General features: G+C 39.1%; 2 protein-coding genes across 4 annotated transcripts in view; both read left to right on the forward strand.

The window, feature by feature from the left end:
- UBA6 (ubiquitin like modifier activating enzyme 6) overlaps positions 1-8,887 on the forward strand; it is a 29,099-nt gene extending 20,212 nt beyond the window's left edge. Inside the window, exons 25-34 of one of the 2 annotated variants that reach the window (XM_058838552.1) lie at positions 47-98; positions 206-269; positions 1,195-1,264; positions 1,893-1,964; positions 2,440-2,557; positions 3,511-3,704; positions 4,831-4,958; positions 5,742-5,829; positions 6,204-6,298; positions 7,536-8,887. In XM_058838552.1, the coding sequence (XP_058694535.1) occupies positions 47-98; positions 206-269; positions 1,195-1,264; positions 1,893-1,964; positions 2,440-2,557; positions 3,511-3,704; positions 4,831-4,958; positions 5,742-5,829; positions 6,204-6,298; positions 7,536-7,671 (1,017 nt within the window). In that variant the 3' untranslated portion in view covers positions 7,672-8,887. The remainder of the gene's footprint in view (positions 1-46; positions 99-205; positions 270-1,194; positions 1,265-1,892; positions 1,965-2,439; positions 2,558-3,510; positions 3,705-4,830; positions 4,959-5,741; positions 5,830-6,203; positions 6,299-7,535) is intronic. The other variant, XM_058838551.1, reaches the window with a different exon arrangement.
- Positions 8,888-11,508: 2,621 nt separating this feature from the next.
- CENPC (centromere protein C) overlaps positions 11,509-21,971 on the forward strand; it is a 28,274-nt gene continuing 17,811 nt past the window's right edge. For both annotated transcript variants that reach the window (XM_058838673.1, XM_058838674.1), the window contains exons 1-11: positions 11,509-11,614; positions 12,938-12,984; positions 14,175-14,236; positions 14,557-14,654; positions 15,692-15,782; positions 15,886-16,105; positions 16,978-17,181; positions 17,357-17,736; positions 18,386-19,235; positions 19,785-19,823; positions 21,032-21,102. In XM_058838673.1, coding sequence (XP_058694656.1) covers positions 11,600-11,614; positions 12,938-12,984; positions 14,175-14,236; positions 14,557-14,654; positions 15,692-15,782; positions 15,886-16,105; positions 16,978-17,181; positions 17,357-17,736; positions 18,386-19,235; positions 19,785-19,823; positions 21,032-21,102 — 2,077 coding nt within the window. In that variant the 5' untranslated portion in view covers positions 11,509-11,599. The remainder of the gene's footprint in view (positions 11,615-12,937; positions 12,985-14,174; positions 14,237-14,556; positions 14,655-15,691; positions 15,783-15,885; positions 16,106-16,977; positions 17,182-17,356; positions 17,737-18,385; positions 19,236-19,784; positions 19,824-21,031; positions 21,103-21,971) is intronic.

Here is a 21,971-nt window from a genome sequence, read left to right on the forward strand (position 1 = left end):
CAATCTATGTGACAAATCACTAAAGCCTCTCTGGCTTTTCCTCTAGGCTCTTCAGCTCCTTCATTCATTTCCCCTTGATACACGATTAAAAGATGGAAGTAAGTATAAATGCCCCTTTATGCCCATTGAAAATTCATGGCAATATGTCATGTTGTTGCTGCTCCTAGTTTCATAGGATTTCATCTTAAGTCTGTTTTCCTACCAGGTTTGTTTTGGCAATCACCAAAGAGGCCTCCTTTCCCAGTGAAGTTTGAATTTAATGATCCTTTGTAAGTATGGTACTGTCCCAGATGCATTGTATAGCATCCTGTAAACATACAACAACATATATACTAACAAGCATACAACAACTAGCAACACATATATATACTAACAATATATATACTAACAAATACAACAACCTTACAGCAGGAAATGCAAGGCAGTGGTTTTATAGCCCAGGGAGTTGGACTGGAATTGATAGGTGTTAGTGCAGAGTCTTATTCTGTGGCAGATTTGGTGAGCTGTCAAATACTTTCACTGCAGATAATTTAACTTTCACTGACATGGAATTGGAGGGTGCTGTTCTGATAACATCTAATGTGAAATGTCTTAGAACAACCCATTTCATGTCTTACATGGCTGCAGAATTACTGAGTTTTTGCTGTCACACCTCTCTGCCCCCACTGTCCACATCATAAAATGCAGGATGTGCCAAATGACCTAGCAAAGGAACTACTTTTCTTGTTCATCACAATTTGGGTCTGATCTAGATGGCTTGGCTATTACAGATTGTTTTAAAAATTCAGTTGCTTGATGGATTAAAAAGCTTTTATCTGCTGTATATCTACAATTGCTTTGAGAAAGTGGATCATCGTTTTTAGCTTAAGTGAAAAATGATGTTATGGTAACTATCAAAATAATTCTGAGATTAAGCTTTTTATCATATTGATGCCATGTGAGCATTTGTAATTGTTTGTTTGACTGCAAAGTTTAAGGAGATAAGGTTTTCGTTAAATAACTCTCCATTCATCAAAATGTGCAAAGTTTTTGGGGACAACCTTTGAGTCACTCAAAATGTGCTATTTTGTACTGTGTACACTGAAAGATGAAAATTGTTTCTCAATATGTTTGTTGAAGGTCTTGAAACATGATTGCAAACCTTTGGGCAACTAAAGTAGAAAAAACAACCAAAAATAATTATTTTTTCTTTAGGCACTATGGTTTCATTGTGAGCACAGCAAAACTCTTTGCAACAGTGTACTGTGTTCCTTTCACAGAAAAGGTAATCCAGACTGTAACAATGTTCCCTTAACTTCACTTTGTGTTCAGTTTTGGCCTGATGTCCAGCTGTCAGTTTTTAAAGTGATTTTTACAGTACTCTATCTTTCAGCACTGGCTGTTTGGCAACTGCTTACACTTACTTTCTTTATTTAAATCCCTAACCTGGAGGAGAAATGAGTAGTGTATTGGATATTTTCAGTAAACACTGAACTTGGGAATTATTATTTTGATACGATATAACTACTGAACTGAAAGATGATCTCTTTAAGGCTTTTTTTAAAAAATTAAAACCTTAGGTATGGTATGGGGGTTTTATTTTTTATTGCTTACAGCCTTTGCATTACTTATCCTTTGCTTTTTCTTGTTTTCTAATTGGACCTTCCTCTAAGTCAGGTTTGCACTTCTGTTCAGTTTTCAAGTGCTTGAGACTTCACACTTACCTGGTTTTCTGTGGCAAATGAATTGTCACTTGGTTTTTTAATTATAATGTTTGGCTGAAATATCACTGAGTATCTGTGAGACTTTTTGGGTCTAGTATCCTTTGAAATCCTATTGTATTTGCAATCTTTTTGTGAAGGCTTTTTTGAGTTGATGTGAATTTAAATTGTTTTTCTTCAAAACCATAACAGGACTTGTCAGAGGAAACCATTTTGGGGATTATTTCATCTGTGAAGGTACCAGAGTTTAGACCTTCAAACAAAGTAAGTGTGACATTTAATTCAAAGAAAAAAAAATATTCCACAAGCAGTGTCCCACATATCCAACTATTGCATTGATGCTAGTGAAAAATAAACACAAATTATAATGTGGTTTGGGGAAATAAGAGTGTGTTAAGGTTAGAGGGAACCCGTGAAGACCACCTAGTTCAATCCTCTTTCTTAAGCAGGGGCAGCTAGGGCAGGTCATCAAGGACTGTGTCACATTTGGGTTGTGAATATCTGACAACAGAGACTCCACAGCCTCTCTCTGCTACCTGTGCCAGTGTTCAACCATCCTCACAGTTTTGTCTGGGATGTTTTTTGTTTGTTTTTCTTTGAAGTATTTTTGTATGTTTTTTAGAGGATTTTATGTGCTTGCAGGAAAGCCTGCAAGGAAGACAGGAAATGTAGTACACTTGACACTTGCGCTGTATGAAGTTCATGTATTTTATTACTCAAGCACTGCTCACACTTGCAGGTTGTACAGACTGATGAAACAGCAAGAAAACCAGATCATATTCCTGTCAGCAGTGAGGATGAAAGAAATGCTATTTTCCAGCTGGAGAAGTCTATACTATCCAATGAAGCTCTGGAAAGTGAGTAGTGCAAACCAGCTTCATAGTTTAGTAATATCCTGCATTTGCATTTGCCACTAGTGACATTCAGGTCTTTGGATGAAGCAGTTCAGGAATTCTGCAAGAAATAGATCTGATTCCTAAAGCTTTCTAAAGTGCCATGCAGAGACACCCGTCCTGTTGTTTGACATTATCCTGTAGTTCTTTATTTCTGAGATTCCTGGGAGTTTTAGGGCATTCTGTTATGCTCGCTTGTAATTACAACACTGATGACAGCAAGCAGGCAGCAGCAAGGAACAGAACTCTTAAGGAGGGGAAGGATGCTGGCTGGACTGGATCCCAGATGGACTGCAGTTGATTTGGGCATGAGAAGACTGAGAGTCATTACTTAGAGCTCTCAACCTGAAATGATCCTAAATTGTAGACTGTTAAGAGTCTTCCTCAGGATCTTCTAGATTTAAAATGGGGATGCTCACATCCCATTTTTGTGCCTGGCCACACAAAGAGGTCACTGGGAAAAAACAACATTTTTAGCCCATGAATCCAGAAGGAAGATATGAGCTTATCCCTAACTCATCCCATGGAATGTCAACCCAAAACTCTGACTCCAGTGCTACTGAGTCCATATTTTGAAATTCTTGCAGATAAACTAAGCTTTAAAAGGGAATTCTCATAGGATGGAGCTTTAGTGAGAGAGGCGTATGAGAAAAATCCATAGGAACGTTCAAAATCTATTCTTGGTGGTGCAAGGAAAGTAAAATTACAGAGCTCTGTTGATGTTTATTTCATTATTCTCTTTTAGCAAGTGTTATTGAGAGGGGCCTTTCCTAGGTTAGGAAAACAAGTAAGGCATCAAGCTCCAGGATGTAACATTTTAAATTTGTTAAGGTTCTAGTTCCTTTAAATTATGTTTAGGACATCTTCAGTTTTCCAATAATAATCTTTGCTCTTTTTTTTTTCTTTTTTATGAGCAGCTGACTTGCAAATGAAGCCCATCTCCTTTGAGAAAGATGATGATAGTAATGGGCACATTGATTTTGTAACAGCAGCATCAAACCTGCGAGCCAAGATGTACAACATCGAACCAGCAGATCGGTTCAAAACAAAGCGCATTGCTGGAAAGATTATTCCTGCCATTGCAACAGCTACTGCTGCAGTATCAGGGCTGGTGAGATTGATTTTTAAAATGCGTATTTCTTTGTCTTGTTGTATCTTGCCTAAAACTGCTGTTGTCTGGGTATTGATTACTGCTACCATGACAGAGGCTCATTTAAAGAAATGGATTTATTTCTTATGTACCAATAGCAAAGATCATGCTTGGTTTGAGATGTGGTTATTGAGGAATACATGTAGAGCAGGTAGCTCAGTGTGAAGCTGCAGTGCCAGCTGAAGATTGAGCTCTGGGTGGGAGCCTCAGGCAAGAGGTCATGAACTGAGACCGACCCTTTGCACAACAAAGGGCACAGGGACCTGTGGCACAGCCGGTGACCGGACACCAGGGATACAGCAGAAGCCAAGGACTCAACTGGAAGACCTGTCGAGCATACAGACTGTGAGGGTACGAAAGTCCAGGTAGTGCTTTGTTCAGGGCCCCTTCTCCAAGGCACCAGCTTCAGTTGTTATTCTCTTGCTACACCATGATAAAATTACTTAAAGAAACCAGAAGTCTGAGACTTTGCTAAGGGAAACCCAGGGTCCAGCCAGCAAGGAAACCTTGTCTGGCTGTGAGAGTGGGAGGAGTAGCAAGGCAGTGATTGAGAGGCTGCCCATGGTGAAGGATTCAGTCCCAGCAGTGAAAGTCTTTGGTGGTGTGAGTGTGGCTACTGGAGTGGCTGCTGAATGGTCAAAAAGGGACATTTCCTTAACATGGTTAGGCTTTGGTGCTTTTATTTTTGATTTGCAGCACAGAAAGATGGGTTGGAATTCAGCATTTTGGTTTGTTTTCAGCCATTAATACTGACTTCCATCAGAATGCCACTGCCAAGAGTGGAAAATATCTGTTCTGTAGTAGTTCATGTTCATGCATCTCAACAGAACCTCATGCTTTGTGGAGATTGCATGAACCAAACAACTTTGGAAGGGTACTATATTAAGAGCAATTTCGAATGCTTTAAGTATTTCCCTTAGCTGCAACAGAATTAATTTCTGTGGCATGTTGGGTTGCATTTCCATGTTATTTACTCTGCCTGTTGGACAAAGGCTGACCTCGTTAACAACTTTCTTGTAGCTGCTGGCCTCTTTACACTAGAATTGATAACTCTAAAATCTAATAAGTAAATTCTAATTTACTGCAGGTTGCACTGGAACTCATCAAAGTTGTGGGTGGCTACCCAGTTGATGCATACAAGAACTGTTTTCTGAACCTAGCCATTCCCATAATGGTCTTTACAGAAACTGCAGAAGTAAGAAGAACAGAAATCAGGTAAGAGGGACAATGGCAGAAGGGCAGGGACAGCATTTGTAAACCTACTAATAGATGTTTAGAAGTTGCTGAATGATTCCAACAAGTGTGAAGTTTGAATAGTTACTAAATCCAGATGTTCACATTAAGCCCTTATGTGCTCACATAGAAGAGCTATGATGGAACCATGGCTTGTGGCCATACTCCAGTTAAGCATTTTAGATATTCAAGAATATTTTTATGTTGTTTAAATTTGGAAGATGATGGATTGTTTCATGTTTGCTATCAAACTCCGCTGTCCACTTTCTGTGTACTGCTAGAGGTGTAGTAATACTGCCAAGAGTGTCCCATAATGCATTGCCCAAGAATTTCCTGTTTGGAAAATGCAGTCCATATTTATCTGTCCTAATTTAAAAAATAGTGGGTTTAAAGGCTTAGTTTGATTTTCAGTGAAAGCTGTTACTTGTGAGACTTTAAAAATCTAGAGAAGGTAGATGTGTGACATTGTTCTTAGGAAACATCCCGGACATGCTTTTGCATCTTGTTCAGTACAAGAGCTATTTTTCAGTAGGTCTGAAAACTCAGTAACTTCGTTGTCAGATACCACATTTACTTAGAGGTCTTACTGTGTCTTGTGTTTAGCAAGGTCAGAGGGCTGGAGAAATGGCAGCAGAGAGGGAAGAGATTTTTGCTCAAGATTGAGCAGCACATTGCCAAGAAGTCAGGGCAGTTCTTCAATACACTTTTAAAGGGAATGACTGAGTTCACATTCTAAAGTAACAACCTTTCACTTTTTTAAAACAGAAATGGGATATCATTTACCATCTGGGACAGGTGGACAATTTATGGGAAAGAGGATTTTACTCTCTTGGACTTCATAAATGCTGTCAGAGTAAGTTATTTACTGTCCTGGGTTAATACAAGACAAGAGGAAAGGAGTTTCTTGTTTTGGATTGTTGGACTGTGTTTTGTTTTCTTTTTTATTTCCATCAAGCTACTGTTCAAACCATAAGAGTTTTAGTAATAACTAGTGTCAATGGGAATGTTTCTAAATAAAGGCATCCAAGCCTGTTTTCATATTCCTTGTTAATTCAGTTGGCTCAAATGTATCTTAATAAAACTTTGTCAGCATCCACATGCATTAGCAGATTTTCTGGTATGGATCCTATGGATTTGAATAATTAGCTGTAGTATTAGCAGCAGTAGTATCTGCTGGTTTAGGCAGCTGTTCTAGTCTTTTAACAAGTTTTAATTTGTGAATTCCAGGAGAAATATGGAATTGAACCAACTATGGTTGTACAAGGAGTCAAAATGCTCTACGTTCCTGTGATGCCAGGCCATATTAAAAGATTAAAGTTGACGTAAGTATTACTGAAAAATGGATTTAGGGATGCAAGTGCACATACAAATTATGTTCATTGCTTGTGTCAAAAGGACATGTGTCTGACAGCAGTATTTTCTCTCAATGTATTTTCTAGCCATTAATACTTTGGGAAGAAAAAAGATAATTTCTTACTTTTTGTAAAAAAAAAAAAAAAGGAAAAAAGAGAAAGTGAATTTACTTCTGTGATGAGGAAAGGAGACTTGCAAAATGCTGCTTTAACTGTTGAATACTAGAAAGAGAAAGCTAAAGAAGTCTGACAGTAATTTTTGAGGGGAAAGAATGTACTATGGTTCGAGCAGAACGATACTACTAGAACCTTTTGAAACTGGCTTAAAACTAATGCTGATACATAGCAACTTAGCTCTGAAGGAATAATGTGTTACTTGCAGTTTAAGATTGCTGGAAGTCTGTTCAATTATAGTAATTGCTTGAGACTCTACATCACTTTCACCTTTCTAAAAATGATGACATTCACAAAGGCTTTGCAGTGCTGCTTACAGACAGGAAATAGAGATATTTCATCCTGGCAGTTTGGCAGGATGTGAAGGCAGGGCATTGGGTTTTGACTGCAGGCCTTTGCAAAATAACATCCAGATCTAACCCAGGTTTAGTTCTGCCTTACACCTGTGAACTACTTTAGCTCAAAATCTGTTCCTTACAGCTCCTGTGAAGTGTGTGCTAGTCAGTGCTCACAGGCTTTGCTGAAGCAAGTGAATGCACTGATCAGTACTGTTTTGAAGGCCTGCCAGTAGGTATCAGGCAAAGAAGTATCAGCAAGCTACTTCAAACTCGTGGGGAGAGAAGAGCCACTAAGCTGTAGAATGCCTAGCATACTAAGATGAGAATTTACAGCCTGTCTCCAAAAACGGTGCTTATATGCTTTCTCGTACAGCTGTATAAATAATTTTGAATGAGTGGAGTATGTAATGAAGTCAAAGTCATGGTGTGAAGCTGCCTTCTTGTGAATATCAGGATTTTTTAGTAGTCTGAGACTTTAATGGCTGTGTCTATCAGGAAAATGGAATACAATTTGCTGAAGCTCAGGTGGAGGAACAGCTTACATGCAATTTAGAGGTTATTCTCCATTTTAATTTGGTCTGTAGTATGCTGGGCCAGTACATATTGCTGGCAGTGAAATTCCTCCTAGTCTGGGCCTGAATTCCCACTGCCAATCCTCCTGGTACATTTATGAACTGTTCTTCATTTCTTTATAGGATGCAAAAGCTTGTGAAACCATCAGCTGATAAGAAGTATGTGGATTTGACAGTATCATTTGCTCCAGAGACTGATGGAGAGGAAGACTTGCCAGGGCCACCAGTGAGATACTACTTTGTTCAGGAAGACAATTGATGGTAGAGACTCAAAAGTCACTCATGGACCATTTCTTCTGAAAGGAATGTGCTAATTTTCAGCTATTAAAGATGGTACTATGTATTTCTTTTTGGTGAAGCCTTAATTAAATGGTGAAAATCAGTGGCTTTGCACTGAAGAAAAACTGGATCTATTTCTTCTGCTCCTGTATTCTTCAAGCCTGTTTACTCAAAGGAGGATTGGTCACTCCATGAGATGGAACATCCAGTACAGTCCTTCCCTTAAAGGCAAGATGTGTATTGAGGAAAGCAAGAAGAATGGTGAACCTAAGAAATTGTCCCTGTGTGCAAGTTAGGCAATTTGCATTTGCTTAGGGAAGAGTGCAAAAAATAGGAAAAGCACCGTTTTATGATACTCCTGGTGTTCTAAGAACATCTCAAATTAATTTCATACATTACTTCATTCTCAAACAAGAATTTCATTCTTGCCATCTACATGTGAGATTTTGTCCATCTTAAAGGCTTAAACTCCCACTTAAAAGCAGAGGAACTGCATTCTTGTGTGGCTGGTTAGTGGTGCCATGGTCAGCGCAGCTATCTTGTGTCAGTGTCAACACGGAAACATAGGGAGGAGGTGATTGTAAAATCAAACTCCTCTGAAGTCCAGAGAGCTGGAATTGTTGATTATCTGCACTAAGACTGTTCTTTGTGGAATACTGCAGTATGAGGAAAGTGAAAACTTATCGGAGAGCCGAATTAGCACTTTCAACAATAAAACTTGGTCTTCAACAAAGAGAAAATGTGGTTGAGCCTTTCTGCCCTCACCAAATTAAAATCAGTGTAGCACTTGGTGACATTAAAGGGAGGAAACGACAAACACCTCTGGATGTTTGTCATAGCAAGCTCAGCTGTTCCTTTTGGTACCATTTCCCTAATTATTGTGCTGTACACCTGTCCTCAGAACAAGTCGGAACTGTACTGAACAGCGAGATTTTTGCCCTTATTGGCCAGTTACAGGAATATCTAATTATAACATTTCTGCTTAGTTGGAAATCGTTATGGACTAGTTTTGCTGTTGTGCTGAGGCAGAGGTGTGTTACAGAAACATCATCATTTAACTCATTTAAACACTGGATACTTGAGGTAGTAGTTCTTTTTTTCTCCTCATCATAGTAAAGCAAGGCAAGGTTAGAATAAAAACTTAAATACTGAAATACCTTCTCATGTTTTTCAGCTTTAGAGATTGTTTTTGAACATTATGTCCTGTAGCTGTTGCAAAAGCTATTAACAACTTAGCTGTTTTTCCTCAATCATAATTTATTAAGCTTTAGGGATGTCTTCACATTTAATTTAATGATGTCACAATTAGTGCTAAGGATCACTTAAAGGTTTAGGTCAAATTGAAAACATTGTCACCTCTCACAGTTGGAGGCTGGGAAACAAAACTTTGAGTAAGTATACTCTGTTGTGTTAGTGTGGTGTTAATGTCATGCTTGTGCTTTTGAAATAAGCAGCATTTAAAAACAGTGAAGTCTCAGTACTATTCTAGAATGCCATATGACTGTCCTCAGGGTTTAAAGTAAACTGTCAGCTATAATTCATGCAATGGCTTTTACTAATGATAATATGTGCACCTTTGAGAACCTTGTAAAAAGTCCAGGTCAAGGCTGGCAGGGATCACAGGCAGAATTTACAGAAATGGCTGTATCTTTATGCTGCTATTATTGTGTGTGTCTGTTGGACGGATGAATGCTCTGTAGATGGGTTCTGCTCAGTTAAAAAGTTGGTTATGGAAAAACTAAAAATGCACAATGGCTCTATTTTTATTAGCACACCTTTAAATTTTTTGGATATAAATTAATCTAGGAAATCTCACAACTAGTAACTTCAAGAGAACTTTCTATAGAAGTTGGCATGTCAAGTGGCTTGTTAAAACTGTTCTTCATACTTTAAATGTTTTTGAATTGCTGATATGGAGAGTGAAGGTGTTTATATGAAAGATTGCGGAGTGCACTGATTCAGTGTGAATTTGTGTTTGATAGAGCCTGTTTCTCAATCTGTTCCTGCTTTTTATCAAAAGTCTCTGCAGGTGCTCAGCATAATCACTGTCAAACTGGGCAAGTGAATTTTGGGGTGCTGATCTTTCAAATCTCCAATGTTGTCACAGTGCTACCATTCTATAGGCTTGTGTTTGTCTAGGACTGTTTAATGCACAACTCCTGTGAAGAAGCTAAAGCTTGCTGTCTTCCTGCAACAATGAAGAACTGTCTTTCCACTAGAGCAGTTCAAATAGCTTTCTTTCAAAATGTTATTCTTTGAGAGAGAAGTTGATTTGTAGGAATGAAGTTTTATATTAGTTATGAAGGTACTTCTCACTCAAATGCTTTCTTGACGAGTTTGCTCATATTTACACCAGATCTCTCTGAATTTCTATAATTCTTAATAGATGTGGTTAATTAATTTGTGCATGTAAAGCATTAAGCTGCCAGATAACTTTTTTCTGGTTAGTCAACATGTTTCTTTAATGTTAGGAGTAGAGAGGATTCTGTGCGAGGGTCTCAATACTGCTAGCGAGACTGCTTTGATGAATCAGATGGATTTAAGCTTTTATTATCTATACAACAAAAAGTAGATCCTTCCATATTATTTTCCCACGCTTTTCCTATGTACAGTGAAATATGTGACTGCTTATTAAAAAGATAAAGCTATTCAAGAATAGTGGTATATAGGAAGAACAACTCTGGCACCAGTTGGACTGTCACTTCTTCATGGCTTGTCACATCCTGAAGTAATATGGATTTGAGCTAGGCAGAGAGCTCATACGTCTGTCAGACTTGTAATCAAATACTAGATTTTAGGTAAGTTCATGATCTTCGAGGTTCATAATTTTTCCTGGTGTCTGAAACAACGTGGATGTAGGCCAGTTGCCTTAAGAAGGGAACTGAATTTCAGCCAAAAGCTGAAATTAACTTGAAAGTGTGTCAATCCCTGTGCAATTACAGAAAGCAAATGTGCACTACAGTGCAGTAATCTAAACCTTTGTGCGCAAAGGTTGATAAATTTGACCAGGGACCTTTTGAATATTTATTTTAGTACAGGTACATTGTGTGGTTGATGAAGTAGCTGGTGCAGATGCTTACCCTTATTGAGGCTCGAGCTTAAAGGTGCCCTAAGTTCCAGCGTGGCTAACAGCAGAACGGTGTTGCTGAATTGTATCCTTTTGTATGGCGCAGGTGAGAGACAGGGAAGACGTGTTACCACTTCTCCCAGCAGTATACAAGTTTCAATTTCATAGGGGAAAAGCTGCAACTCTGATCTGATACATACTGAGCTGCACCCTCTTCACAACGTGATCTGTACTATTTTCAGGGAGAGAAAGTGCGAACCTCTCACGTTATGACGTATTTTTAAAATATAACGAGCCTTCCCTTTAGCGGTCAGAAAGAGTAGGAAGAAGGTCTTCCGGGCACAAGTGTGTGATAAAAAGCATCACTTAAAACTGTATTTTGTGGCAGTGTTTTGCCGGCACTGTAAGGTACCTCGGCCTGAAGTTCTCAAGCAGTTGTGTTTTGCTCGTTGTTGAGTTCTTCAGTAGAATTTTAAAGAAAAATTTGCAACGCCCCGTGGTGACAAGGGATGTTTCATAACGTTTGGAACCCGAGGATTTGAACTGGCGTTTCCCACAGGGGAAACAGAAGCACGGAAAGTGTCCCCCGCCCCCTCCGTCCCCTCAGAGAAAGGCGGGCAGGAACGGGACTGGGGCGGTCGCTGCTTCTACGCAGGCGCAATATCCGCGCGCGCCTAAATATCTGCCCTGCCTGGCGCGCGCCGGCCGCCGACCAATGGGACAGGGCCGGGGGGGCGTGGCCGAGCCGCTGCCACTGGCCAGCCGTGCGCGCGCGCCCGCCGGGAAAGGAGCGCGAGGTTTTGAAGACGGCGCGGGGGGCGCGCGCCGGCCCCCGTCCGGGATGGCGGAGGCCTTGGTAAGAGAGGGCGGGGGCGGTCGGTCCGTGTGTCTTCGTCTGACTGCGTGTTTGTGTGTATGTGTGTCTGCGTGTGTCTGTCTGCGTGTGTCTGTCTGTCTGGTTTGTTGTGGGCGGCGGCCGGGCCCGTCCGTAGCTCAGAGGCGCGGCCCTCAGCGCGCTCCTGAGGGGAGGGGCGGGCCGGTCTTCCACTTCCCCCTGAGGAAAGCAACGTTGGGATTGGGGTTCCGCGCTCACTCCGGGACCCGGGCTGCTGGCACAGACATTTGTGCTTTGAAGGCTGGCCTGTCGGGAGCCCCCTTCCCCTCAGCGCACAAGTGTCTGTGCCAGACCCCGTTCCCCTCAGGCTGCCTCTGGACAGCCGACTTCCACGGCCGGATGAGCGTATCAAGAGCAGGACACTTCTGCAGGCACGCTAGAATCGTGCATAAGTTTTAAAATTCTTCATGTGTAAGGCGACACGAACACAATAACAAATAAACTGTTAAAGGCTGTTTTAGGTCCGTGACAGGAATCTTTAATTTCTTTGTTGTGCAGGGTCAGTTGCCAGTGCATTATGCTGCACTCTGCTGTGAGGGGAAGGGGGTTTAAGCTCGAGTGCCGGATTGACTGCGGAATGTGGTTCTGAATAATTTCTTAAGTGGTGGCATTTGGTCAGTTTTCCCATGTTACCAGTAATTTCCTTCTGTCGCTTTAAACCGATGTTGAAAATTTGGGGTGAAATCAATCCATATAGAGTTTGACTATTTTTGCTACCAGAAGTAATATCCAAAAGGGAATCACAAAGAAATGCAAAGTTCAGTCAGTATGGGAAACTTCAGAAAAACGTGCTGAATTCTCTTGTGTTAGGATTACATAATTTCCACACTGCATATACTCTTTAAATTTACATGAATCAGGAAGAGATTATAGTTGTCTTTCAGCTAAACATTTACGTTTTTTAAGATGCTTTCCTGTCATGTTTGTGAAGAACTGCATTCTGCTTTACTGTTGAATTTTTCTTGCCCTTTCTTCCCATTTTATCATCTACAACCCTTGCCGGTTCCCAGGTCAGCAGCTTTACCTGATTACACAGAGAATGTCCTGCTGCTTGAATTACTGCTGCTCTAGTTGGAGTAAATGGGTGGAGTCCTGTGTGCTTTTTGACTTTGGTAATACTTGGGTTTCAAGTGGATGAAGAGGCACTGTGGCATTCTAGGAAAAACAATGCTGTAATAACTCCCACTCTCCCACTACTTTAAGATGTCTCAAGAGTCCTCGATATCTTGTTTTTCTGTCAAGTGTCATCATGCTTAGTAAAAATTGATTCTTGTTTCTTCACAGAATCATTTAAAAAACAAGTACAGAGCAAGGTTCTGCCATGGAGGAAGGTAATTTGCATTTAAACACCTATTCTTGGATTCTGGAAAACTTACCTTGATTTTTGTCTGAGAGCTAATTGTCAAAACTACATGAGTACCTTATCAAAATGTTCATGTCACGTTTCCCAAATTTCTTGTGTTTCATAGTGGTGAGAGGAGCAAGCTCTGTTGGGGCGACAAGGCTTGAAGGTTTTCCTTTGCTGAGGCAACAGATTGTGGTGTAGCTGTACCTAAGGTACCCCTAACTGGGCTGCCTGAATGGGGAAGCAGTAACCTGTGCAAAAATGTTGCCTTTCAAGGAGTAGAGAAACAAAGCCCACACGGAATTCCAGGATATTTAGACCTTGCTGATAAGTGTTAGAGATGAGTTTGAGCATTTGCAGTGCTGTGACGTCCTTTACATATGTGTTAGGAGTCTGTGAAGGTTTTGTTGCTGAAATCCGTTTCTGGACGTGAGTTTTATGAGCTTACTAAATGTATGCAATTAGCTGTTTTTAAGGATATGTAGTGATCATTATGGGAGTAATATTCCATGGCTTTTCTAGTGTTGTTTTGCTTGTGATCAACACTGACTGGTGAATTACTAATTTCTGCCCTTTTCATTTGTGCTGGTTTGAAATAGTAATCCAACCGGCTGAGGTGTTCACTTGCTTATGGATTGGATACCTCAAGCCAATCCTTGCTGCTGAAACTTTTGTATAAGCATAGAAATAGCTTGTTTTACAGGGTGACTCCCTGTATGGAAGGATAGATGTGCAGCAGCACATTTCATTTCTAGGTGTGCTGTGACTGCATCACTGTGCAGGCAACATAGCTCAAGGTCTGATTTATAAAAAAATTTTTTATTTCAGGTGAGACTCTAGTCAGCCTAAAGCTCATTTACCTCAGGGCTGTTGCAGTAGTTGCATGTTTTCTTTTATATAGAGGGAATTCTTCGTTCTTACTATATCACTTACTATATCTCTATATCTTACTGTATCATTGTGGCAATGAGGCTTTTTTTCCTCCTGGAATTCTTACTTAGACAAATTTCTTTGTAGGTATCTATGCAGTGAACTGGTAGGTGGAAATGTATTGAAGTTGGAACTAGGGGAAGTAATAACCTAAAATATTAAGAAGTTAAACTTTGCTACTTTAATATTTGGGATAAGAATATTTGGCATTTTTGATTGAAAATATTTTTTCCCTCTTTTTTCTAGAAATAAGATTGATCTACAGCCAGGTCAAAATATACTGAAAGTCATACAGGATTGCTTTGAAAGTAAGCTCTTATTTGGTGTTCTGCTTGATTTCCTGATAAAAGAAAAAAAGTATTTTCTTTTTTTTGTTATATTTAGTGGTAAGAAGATAGAAGTCAGAAATATGGATGAAATGGATAAAAATAGTATTTCTCGATTTTTAAGAACAGCCTCTTTCAGCTTTTCAAGACTGTGTCTTACCTGTCTTGTAAGATCTTTGTCAAGCAGCTGATTCCTTTCTTGTTCGGATTTACATGACCTTAATAAGCCTTAGAACTTGTTAAAATTAATGAAACCTGGTCAATTCCAAGATTCCCACATTTACTGTTTTTTTTCTTCATAGGTGGCAGCAGTGACCTTACAGTAAACTCTCCAAATTGCTCAACCTTTATTTTGAAAAATGAGAAGGAGACTTCAGTGCAGAGACAAAGGATAAGTTCTGTCAGTGTCATAGTGTAGCACTGGGTACAGGTTCATGTGGGTACAAGTTTAATTCTCTAGCATTATTTCTGTATGAGCACCTGTAAAAGTATGTAGGCTATAATTTAACAGTTTGTAACAGTTGTTGAAAATGTTATTTTGTTCTTAGTTTGTTGTGCTCTAATAGTGACTATTCTATCAGTAGAATTATTTAATAACTTTTTTCATTGGGTTTTTACTAATGAAAGATTCTTCAGCTTTTTGTCCAGGATAGTTAAATTTCTCATGGTTGCAGGCTGAACCATGCTGCCTTATTACTGGTGGTGGCTATGGCTGCCTTGGACTCCATTGGAGCTGGTTGTGGTCACTTTGCCGCATATGTGGACACAGTTCTTAGCTATGAGATGGACAATAAAATTTAAAGGTGATTCATGTAGAAAAGCAGCTGGTTAAATCCTGATAGTTATCTGTACAATAACTTCAAACATCTGTAACTTTGTTGAAGATTGGAAACAAGTTGAAGGCCTTGTTAGTGTGCTGCCTGAGAGGATGATGCCAATAATCTAGTTTGTATATTTAGTTGTGGTATCTTGATTTTATTTTTTTTTAGTAGGATATTCTATTAATGGTGCGGTTTAGAACAGGCAGCCTTATAATGGTGTTTGTTTACGTTAGTCTGATGTTAGAATAGAATATAATCTCAAAACAATTCTTGCTAAGCCTCAGCCTGTCTTAATAAAGAGTAATTAAATACTTTAAATTAATTAATTCTAATGACAATAATAAATAGTTTACCTTGAGACTAGAATGTCTTAAAGCTGCATATAGATTTTTACTGTACACACTGTTTTACCTGTTGTTTGAAATTTACAGTTATTTTAGGAAGTTTTACACAATAGAAAGTTGAAGTATTTAGGTAAAATAGAACTGTGATTCAAATGAGTATGAATTAAGGGAAAGAGATTGTCATGTTCTGTAAAAATGTATATTCCTGTTAAAATACCATTGCTTTATCAAATATTTTACTTCATTTCATTATTTGTTACCAACTATGACAGTCCAAGGCAAGGTCAGGCAACTCTGTGAAAAGAGCCCATGAGTCTGCAGACCCCTCACCCGCATTGCCGCTAAAACCAGTGAGCAGCAAAGGTTGGTCACATTATTACTGAATTAAGGTTTTTAAAATAACTATTTACTGGGATTTTGTAAGGTTTTAAGTAAAAGAATTAAACCTGTTCTATATATATGGCAGCAGAGTCATGTGAATCACACCTGAAGCCTGCAACACACCATTATGTAGCTGCTTCTGAAAAAACAGAGACTCCTGTGTCTAAAAGTAAAAAAAAAAATACACTAAAAGATGGTGAAGCACCGCGCCAGCATCCAGCAGTGCCTTTGGACTCTGGGAGTAATCGTGGATCTGTTGGAACACCTTCTTCTGTGGAGGAAGCAAAAAGTTCTCCTGTAGTTAAGTAAGTAGAGCTGAACATGGTTGTGGTGTCATATTCCATGTGTGCACCCCCTCTCCCCACCTCAGGGTAAATTGAGTTAAGATTGTGAACTCATAAAAATTAATTCCAGGCTTTTTAGGAAGTTTCCATATTTGTGTTTAGAAAGGGCAGAATTCTTTTTTATTTCTTACTCTGGTGATATGTGCAGTTCCCAAGTGAAAGACACCTGTCAGAATAGATTTAAACTCTTTTCCAGGCGAGTGCACCAAAAATTCAGCTTCTCAGATCATCCAGACTTCTTCAGTGAATCCAATTGACAGTGATGACTTTAAAAGTTAACAAGAATCTGTTAAAGCAAAAATGAGCAGTTATTGTTCTTCTTACTCTGAATATGCAAATATTTTATACAAAGTAAAACAGCTTCAGTTGTGATTATTATCACCTCATTGGAATATTTGAAGCTGAGCAGCAACACTGGCCAGTGTCTTGGCCACAGTTCTGCTTTCCTAAAGGGTAGAATCTCTGGGATAGATCATAAAGATGGACTGACAGTGATCCCATTGACTCCCATTGATGGACTGAAATTGGAAAGACAGTGCACCTACAGTCTATGAAATCTGACAATTTCTCAAGCATTCTCCTCAAATTAGGAATTTGTCTTGCTGAGCAGCCTTTACTTTGATTAAGAGTAATGTGCTGACTGCATGTTGCCTGTGGACACTTGCTACTATACTGGAAAGCACTCCTAACCTGTGTTGCAGCAAGTTTCCAAAGGGAAGCTCATTCATAAGAAGTGAGATGCTGTTAGCAGGAGCATCTGTTCATCCTCACAATACTTTATTGTGCACTCAGGATTTACAACAACATGTTTGAATGCTGTTTCTCATTTGTAGATTGCATTTTGATAACTGGAGCACACCAGCTGCAGCACAGAGCCATGGAGAAGTTGAAAAATTGGAAGGACCTCAGCCTGGGAGACATGAGCAGGCTGTTCCTGTGCAAGGAGCAAAATGTGTTACTGCATCATCTGCCCGGGCAGAGACGTCTTTCTCTGCAGCTGTCTTAGCAGCTGTAGCCACAAGAACGCTTGGAAAGAGGTTTGTTTGGAGGCTTAATATGGAATGTACGATGGATGAACTTTATCATAATTCTCCTGAGGAATGTTCTGTACTGTGTCTAGGTGTTGGGAAGTTACCACTAGATCTGGAAGATTGAAAGTCAATTTCCCCCCAACCCTGAATGATATGAATATTTTTTCCCTCCATTCTTTAGATATTCAACCTCAGTGTCACCACCATCACCTCATCCTGTGAAACATCAAAATATAGAAATAGAAAATGAATGTGAATTTTCAATTGATGAATCAGATGGTGCATCTTCTCCTTCTTGGATTTCGATACCCACTAAGAACAAAAAATCAAAAAACGGTGGTTCTGCAACTCCCATTTCTAAACCTCAGCCCTCTGAAAAGGAGAAGACGCAGAATAAGAAAATCAAGAACAGAAAAGTACAGGTTAAAGCACTTACTAAACAGAAACTTGATCATCTGGATGTTGGAGCTTTTAACTTCAAAGAAGTATCAGAGTCAGATCCAATCCCTAATAGTGAAGAAAATGTCCTTACATCTCAAAGCCGAAAGAGTATTCATATTGGTAAGTTATTTAACAGCTCTTCAGACTTTTCCTTCCAGGTAGAAGGAAATTATTGGATTAATTTCTGGTGGTTTATAAGGAAATTATAATTAACTAGATGATAGACATCAGTGGATTCCTTTTTGGTATTTCAGTTGCACAGTTAGATTTCGGTCAGACAGAGAGGCAGCGAGACAGTGTCGTCACTTTTTTTGCCACACTTTGCCTTCCCTGTTAGAACATTAAAAATTAAATTAGCAGTGTTTCCTTCAGTCATAGAAGGTAGGTACCCAACAAACTTTGTTCCTCTCTCATAGAAAGGCGGTTATGTGTTTGAACAGAAAGGGGTTTGAGTTTTAGGAATTATTTGTGAAGGGTTTTGTAGCATGAAACACTGAAAACTGCAAAGCAGACTGAATGTAACATTTCTGCCCCTTTGTATTTTTATCAGGAAATACTGGAAGTACACCAAAAAGGTTTTTGTAGACTATAGTGGAAACCTTCTTTTAGCCAGTGGTGATAAAACTGGTTTTATGATACCTCTTTTTTTTTTTTTCCTTTCTTTTTCTTCCTCATTGTGATTCTTTGATTCGTTTTTGTGCATTCAGATGTCAACATATATCTTCAGGTTCAATGGGAAAAGGTATTAATGTATTTTGTGTATTGACAGGAAAGACTAAAAAGGATGCACTTAGACAAGATTCTCCAAACCAGGAAAAGAGCACATTCTGGGAACCAGAAGCTGAAGAGCAGATGTTGTCATGGTCTGGATTGGAAACAGAACCATCTGATGAAAAGCAGTGTAACATGAAGATGCTTCCAAGTGAGGATTTGCCTATGCCCTCATCTGGGCATCAGGAAGAGCAGTCTGTGCCACTGAAACAGTCTCTCCAGTCTTCCAAGGATATGCAGTTGGCTTCTAAAGCTCCTCAGCATTTAGTTAAGAAGAAACAAACTGCTAAGCAGAGAATTCCAGAAGTCAAAGTAGCTAAGAGAGGGACAGTAAGTCCAAGGAAGTGGCTTAAATTATCTGCCCAGAAAAATAGTAATAAAAAGCCTGAATTACAAAGAGAGGAGAGTTCTGACAATGAACCTGGTGAAGATGAGCTTGAAAGAGAACCTGTAGGACTGAATGAAATGTGCACCACACCGTTGCATCAGAAATTAGAGACGCCTGCGATTCAGAAGTTGACCAAGTCCAAAAAGCCTAGAAATGTATTACACACACCAGAGTCACCTGGTGGTGCAAATAACAGAACTCCTCTAAAAGCACTCCAGCATCCCATGGAGAGTGTGAAGAATCCTGAAAAGAAGCGTACGTCTGCCAAGTCTTCAGGGAAGATACCCAAAAAGATTCCACGTAGAACCAATAACGATCTTTCCTCAAGCTCTGAAGACACTGAGTCTCAAACAGATTCTGACAGCACTTCTGTACAGGACATGTCAAGGAAAAAACAGAAGTTATCAGATGTGAAAATAAAAAGTAACAAAAGAAAACGTAACAGACAGTATGGACCACAGTAAGCTTTTTGTGATTCCTTAGAAATGTGGTGTGTAACTTGGTAGATAATTAAACGCATCTTGTCAACTTTTAAGGAATGATTGCCCAGTTGAAGTATATGATAGTTTGAGGCTGGTTGAGTAGTAAATAGAGAAACCAAGCAGTTTAATCAACGTTTTTTTCTCAGGGCTGGGTGCCATATTTAGTGTCTCCTACGTGAGGAAACTTCTTCTAGTTAAGTTTTCTTGTGGGGCTTGCATAGCAGATCTAGTTTAGCACAACATCAACACCCGCAGAATAACTTCACTGTCAAGTTTGTTCCTTTCTAAAAATAAATTTAGAAAATACAGCATTTAATTCTTCAGCTATGTTTATTTTTGTCAATCTAAAGACTAAGTTCAGGTGGTCTAAAACGTGGTTTATAATCATTGGTCTTTCCATTGCTTTTTCAGTTTTTTTAATGTCTTTTCTATAGTTTTGTTCAGGATGTAAAATTATTGACCTACAGGTACCTTCCATTAAGTGTACTTAACACCAAATGTAATAAGAATAATTTTTTCTTTTCTAGGGATTCCTTTGTAGCTGGGAAGGTTGTGAGTTGTGAAAGGTAATTTCCTGAGTTGTCTGAAAAATGTTAGTTTAATCCTACTTCTGCCCCACTAAGGCCCCCTGAAACTGGGCAGCTGGTGCAGCTGCTGTGTTCTGTGCCCTACTAGTGAAACACTGAGTAGAACAGAATTCTGATTTGTGCTAGAGGGATTTAAATACTGTGCTAATACAGTTAATAAAGTAATATAGTTATTCTTCCTGTCATGAATAAGAGGTCATAATAAGCTTCTTGCCTTTGGGGATTTCTTTCCTTTGAGGCTTGCTTCCACATTAGTGTGTAATTTTTGAACAGAAGGACCAGTGCTCCTGGAACTAACGACAGTTGCACTAATAAAATTGATGTCAAGTGGGGTATAGAACTCATATCCGCAATCCAAACTCTTTGTGCACATATATAGGCATGTATCATCCCCTTTTATGAGGTGGGAACTTAATAACAAAGCAAACAGAAGTGGCAGTCTGTGAGTTTATTAAATTCTTATGCAGTCATTCTATGGAAAATGCTGGGGGCTTTAATTCTAAGGGAACCTATTGCAGACTGACTTTGACAAATTTGTAGTGTTGGTTTGCTAACCTAGGTAATTGAAGTGCATATTTTGGAGTTGAGGTGGATAACAGCTGAACTTCACTGGCACAGTAAAAGCAGTGAAACAGCCTCAGATGGGAAAGAAGGAGGGTCAAGGGTACTGATGCTAAGGCTGTAGGAGAAGTTCTGTTGCAAGATTGCTAGAGAATTTCTGTTGGAGTTATATGTGTAAATTGTTGCCATTTTATGGGGCAGATTTCGTGACAGACTGCATATTAAAAGCTGTTTTACTGTCCTTTCTTTAGAGTATCCAAAACAACTCTTTAAAGCATTTCCATAATTATGGTATATTGAAAATTGTTTCTAAGGTAATATTACAGAGGTGAGGATTCTGTTCTGGAATGGAGAAAAAAGAAAAAGTTTAGGAAACCTCTTTAGGGAGGAGGTGTGAAGACTCATTGCCTGCCTGATGACTGAGTAGAGGAGTAGTTCATGAACTTCTGACCTGTGATTTCGAAGGAGTAGTCATCTGCTTCAGTGTCTAATTGGTATAGACTTGTTTAAAAGCAAAATAAAATCCAGCCCACATGATCTGAAAAAAATTTGCTATTCTTGGTAGTGCTGTAATGTTTCTTTGACACTTAACATGTTCAAGCGGGTGTATTTTTTTTCCATTGCAGTGGGCCTGTTCTAGAAGATAGTGATAAATTTGCTTCCAGCACAAAATCTCCTGAACAGGGTGCATCTTCAGGTAATATTTAAATTGGTATTTCCTTGCATTTTTTATATAAGCTTCTTATAAACTGTAACTGACAGTTCAGTAATTTCTGTTGTATTCAGATTGTCCAGAACAAGAAATGCAGATTTTATTGGCAGTGGTTACATTTCTGCCCGTGTGTAGTACAGCATGCCAACTTTATGTTGTTAGCTTTGGGAGACCACAGCCCTCCATGGTTGGGCATCATGCCTACCAAGATAAAATTATTCCTTCCAAAATACCTCCAGTTTGATGTGTTGCCATGTGATGGTTCTGTGTGCAGTCACTTCAGGCAAACCTGTTGGCCAAACAATTCTTTGGTTTGGTGGTTTTTTTTTTGGTGGGGCGAGGGGGTTGTTTGTTTGTTAGTTTTGGTTTTTTTGTGTTTGTGTTTTTTGTGGTTTTTTGTTTCCTTTGTTGTGTTAGGTTTTTTTTTTTTTTTAGTTGTTCAGTTTGGTTTTGTGTTTGGGGGTTTTTGTGTGGGGAGGGCTATTTGGTTTCAGTTTTAAGTTTCACTACACTAGTTGCACATGTTGTCATAATGAACATGCGCACTGGAGGTACAAAATCTTTTACTTTGTGTTTCAAAGCCAGATGAATGTTATTAGTTCATGCAATGCTTTCTTCAGATACCGAGTTTTGTGCGTGTTCTGGTAAAAAATTTGCTCTAAATTTATGTTTGAGTGATATAAATCGGAATGACCTTGCACTTTGATCAGTAAAATTATGTGTATAGTTTATAATTTGTCAGTGTTCACTTTATCAAGAGGGATAGGTATGAGGAGTATTTACTTGAATATAAAGTTTTCAAGTAATTTTTAAGTTTATTCTGTTTAAAACTAATTACAGATACTATTTATCTG

Source organism: Poecile atricapillus, chromosome 4 (assembly GCF_030490865.1).
Source record: "Poecile atricapillus isolate bPoeAtr1 chromosome 4, bPoeAtr1.hap1, whole genome shotgun sequence".
Taxonomy (NCBI): Eukaryota; Metazoa; Chordata; class Aves; order Passeriformes; family Paridae; genus Poecile; species Poecile atricapillus.